Source organism: Lactuca sativa, chromosome 9, assembly GCF_002870075.4.
Source record: "Lactuca sativa cultivar Salinas chromosome 9, Lsat_Salinas_v11, whole genome shotgun sequence".
Taxonomy (NCBI): domain Eukaryota; kingdom Viridiplantae; phylum Streptophyta; class Magnoliopsida; order Asterales; family Asteraceae; genus Lactuca; species Lactuca sativa.
This window is the reverse complement of record NC_056631.2, coordinates 53,995,749-54,000,042: the sequence shown is the minus strand read 5'-3', so window position 1 is coordinate 54,000,042 and position 4,294 is coordinate 53,995,749. Positions and strand designations below refer to the sequence as shown.

At 28.9% G+C, this 4,294-nt stretch overlaps 1 protein-coding gene across 1 annotated transcript; it reads left to right on the top strand.

Annotated features, from left to right (window-relative positions):
• Positions 1 to 1,837: 1,837 nt before the first annotated feature.
• On the top strand, positions 1,838 to 2,864 carry LOC111921192 (protein GOS9). The gene is made up of 3 exons (XM_023916756.3): positions 1,838 to 1,974; positions 2,108 to 2,320; positions 2,422 to 2,864. The coding sequence occupies exons 1-3, from the start codon at positions 1,972 to 1,974 to the stop codon at positions 2,659 to 2,661; spliced, it is 456 nt and encodes a 151-aa protein (XP_023772524.1). The 5' UTR covers positions 1,838 to 1,971; the 3' UTR covers positions 2,662 to 2,864.
• Positions 2,865 to 4,294: the final 1,430 nt, after the last annotated feature.

Here is a 4,294-nt window from a genome sequence, read left to right as displayed (position 1 = left end):
ATTAGAATGGACTCCAAATGGAAAAAAAAATTAGATCTTGTTTATTTAAAAGTTATTGAACAATTGTATGTTCAATTTACCTGGATCGAAGGATACAGAAAAATAAAAATCGATGGATTATAATGCAGAATTTTAACTCACCAGTTGTACACGTGTAGAGATGATGAGCCGCGAGAACTACAGTTATAAAATTAATAAAACTTTTATAATAAAAATTTATAATTATTAATCAGTTATTTTAAATAAGACATTTTAAATAAATTATTAATTAAGAGTTATATCAAAATTTTAAAGTTATTATAACTTCACATTAACATATAATTAGAAAATGTAAATTTGAATTTTGAAATGAGTTGCCTAGTATATCTACATGACACATGACATAATATTAATTAAGAGTTGTATTAGAGTGACACTTGACAAAAAGAGATTAAAACTATTCATCTATTAGAATATAAATTAATTAATATGTTTATATCTCATTTATTTGACATTATAAAAAAAATATCACATCATACATTGAAAGTTGTTCATCTTTTTTTACTTTTTGTTTTATCACTATAGTAAAAAGTCTCATAAAATACCATTGTATAACATTTTTTTCATGGTAACATATTTAACACGAGCAATAAAATTTGACAGTGACTACGATGGAAATCTTCTAGATATATTTGAAATAATTTTAATATGTTAATGCTCTGTGTTTTATTTTAAATATTACTATAAATTCAAATGCATTTTCAATAAAATTTATTTTCACTAAATTTTAACGATATATTTTATTGCTTTAAGTTTATATTTTTAATGACCAACCAATATATCGCTTTCCTAACTTGTTTCTAATCTATTTAATCACTTTATATATATATATATATATATATATATATATATATATATATATATATATATATATATATATATATATATATAAGTTATTGATTTGGATGTCAATGTTCATTTATTTCCCTATGGTTCTTAATTTAGATATTCATTTCTATTTATGTTTGTTTATTTTCATATATGTTTGTCTATAACTATAACAACCGGCCAATTTATAGTTTATGACGTTTAACATATTAGTAGACATAACAAATAATAAAACACGATGCATAGCTAGCTAATACTTCAACCAAGAGCAAATAATATATAATTCATATTCACTTATGAATGAAATTCCAAATGAATTCCCGTGCATCACACTGATAGAAAACAAGACCTGAGATGGAAAACAATGTATAATGTTTGACTGGATGTTTATATTCCTTCAAATTCCCAACATTGTAATTGTAATATTCTAAGATTTATGTTATCTGACAGTTGTTAAAATGGAATTATATTTTATTACGTGTGCTTCTTGATTTGAATATTTATGTGTTTGTTCATTTATTTAAATATGGTTTTTGACACTTGTAATTTGTAAGTGTATCATAACTTATATAAGAACATACAAAAAAAATATGTTTTTGATCAATAAAATGAAATAGTATTTAAGACCGACAAATAAATTGTCAAAACACAAGACCAAAAAATAAATAATTTGTGTTTAACACATTATTTATAATTAGATAAAACAAATCAATAATACATACAAAGAGTTTATATTATGTTAATACAATAAAATAATAAGGGTATGAAATAAATTTTTGAAAACTAAAAGATACATTTGTAAATACATACATAATTAGAAGGGCTAGAAATAAAAGTGTATCTTATGTAGGTAAACGGTTTCTTGAATTTAAGGGTGTAAACATAATCAATGACTTATTGAAAATTCTATATAGAGATCAATCATTTCATCGTTCAGTTGGAATATTATCGTGTATATAGATAAATCCTTGAAAAACGTGGATCTCATGAAATGTTTTAGACATGGATCTCATGAAATATTTTAGATATATATAGGCTAGATGAACAACTTCAGAGTTTCATAAGGAACATCATCAAACTTATCTGAAATACACACAGAGCAAAATGGTACATACTTTCACCATATTCAGAGAGTTTGTTTTTTTTATATTTGAGAATGTTAGGTTTATATACATTGTTTCTTAATTGCTAAAATTCTTTCAACTCTTTTAGTAATATTTTATTTTGGATCCATATGCAGGCAACCAGTGCCACATACGTATGGGGTACACCTTGGGGAGGTAAAGGTGGAGAAAACGTTTGGCAATTCATAATACCTGATGGTGGTAGTCTTGCAGAGTTAACTATTAGTAGTGGAGACGTTGTAAATTCCATCCGCTTCGCTTACAAGGATCAGTATGGCTTTACGCTTACTTCTCAACACTTCGGTGGCGATGGTGGCTCATCTAATACGGTAAGCTTTGAATTCATCTGTAACATATACATGTCAGTATCGAACTTAAGTTCTTATTTATAATTAATATATCAATCATGATATTTGTATTTCGGCTTTAGATCACCTTCGCTGATGGTGAGTTCCTCATCGGGATTAGTGGACGTGTCGGATTTATTAACAACTTAACAGTGATTACGTCATTGTCTTTCGAGACCAACAACTACACTTATGGGTCATACGGCACAAACCCTGGTACTGATTTCTCGTTTGGGGTCACAAATGGTAAGTTTTCTGGATTTTATGGAAGGTGTGGGCTTTACGTGGACTCTTTGGGTGTCATTCTTCAGCCAAAAACATAATATATGACACAGCATGCATGCTTGTCTTTGATGGAAACAAATGTTAAATGGTCCTTTTTGTTTCGTCTTCTAAATGTGCTACTTATATAATGTATTTTATATATTTTAAGATCGTATCTGGTTTCTTCAGTGTGACACTATAAAAATAAGGTCGGAGTTACAGTTACAATTACAATAAGCACCCTTGTGCATTTGGTTTTTCATGTACTCCTTTTTATCCTTTCATATATATAACTATATAAAAAAATCAATATAAAGGTCTGCTATCTGCATATATTTGTTGTTCAAGGGAACATCTAAGGTGGGTTTATGTCATCAAAACTCTTTTTACGTTAACTTAACGTACAATCTGTAAAATTCTCAAAACAAATTTTATTATTTACTAGTCGATGAAAGTAAAATAATGACTATGCCACTAGCTACACAAAACACCCAATTTTTCCGAATGCCAAATTTGTCCGCATATATGAAAATGAAGAATATTTAAACAGAACGTTGTTATTAAAACTTGTGAACCAAGATTAAAGAAACAAGAAGAGGACAAATTGCACGAATTAATTCCTTTTTTCTTCTTGTGAACGTGCATGTAGAAAGCACACAAAAAGAAATAAACTTGGTGTGCTTTTATTGGATAAACAAAAATGGAGTTTGACATATATATATATATATATATATATATATATATATATATATATATATATATATATATACTAAAACAAATAGAATCTTATTCTAATACCAAATATATGAAAAACAACGACTTATACTAAGATAATCAAAATTTTATAAAATGCCCTTATTTGAATTAGACATAACCAAACCCGAAAAAAAAAACAAATTTTCTTATAAACCGATTAATCCAACAATCAACCATTATCGGTTTGATCATAATGATCATTCAGAATAGTGTTTAATTAACATCTTTTCAAACCATCTCGATTCTCGACTTTCCTGGACACCCATCCTCCATCCCGGTCACAACTAAAGTCTTCTCTCAACCATTTTGATTGTGTACAACATGTGTAATATGTAACATGACATCCCGTTGGACACGTTCATTACCATGTCAACCTTTCCCAGAACCCTGACCTCTTCCTTGGCCACATCTAAAACCACCTTATTTGAACTTCCAATGTCATAATGTTCACACCGTGTTGTTTGCCGATTCCCTTTTTGTTTTGACAACCATATGTGTGCCAATCAATCCTATTCCGAGAGATTGTTCTACCGAACACCCTTGGTTTAACCATCTCCTATATGTCTTGTACACACATAGTCAACTTGACTTTGATTGCTCACGCCAGATAATTCTTTAGGTTCAAAATCAGAACATGATATGACATCAAACCTTCTTCTTTAACTATCGACATCCTATTCTTTCTTTTGACAACCCTGTCCTCTTTAATCAAGCTTGTTCTGAGATCATTTTTTCCACCGACCAATAGTACATGGTTGAGACCACCTTTACTGTCTTCTATCATCTGCAAAAACGAATCGAATCAAAGCCACTTGCTTTGATGTCTTTCTGTCTGTTTATCATGTACCTCCGGTTTGTCTCTCGTTATCTTTAGAACAAGCCTGATCAAGAGAAATTGGGGTTGCTATTGAGATGCTTCAACTTGAACTTAAAAAC

Coding starts and splice junctions, on each gene's coding strand:
- LOC111921192 (XM_023916756.3), top strand. Junction 2,321..2,421: donor ATGGTGGCTCATCTAATACG/GTAAGCTTTGAA, acceptor TTTCGGCTTTAG/ATCACCTTCGCTGATGGTGA.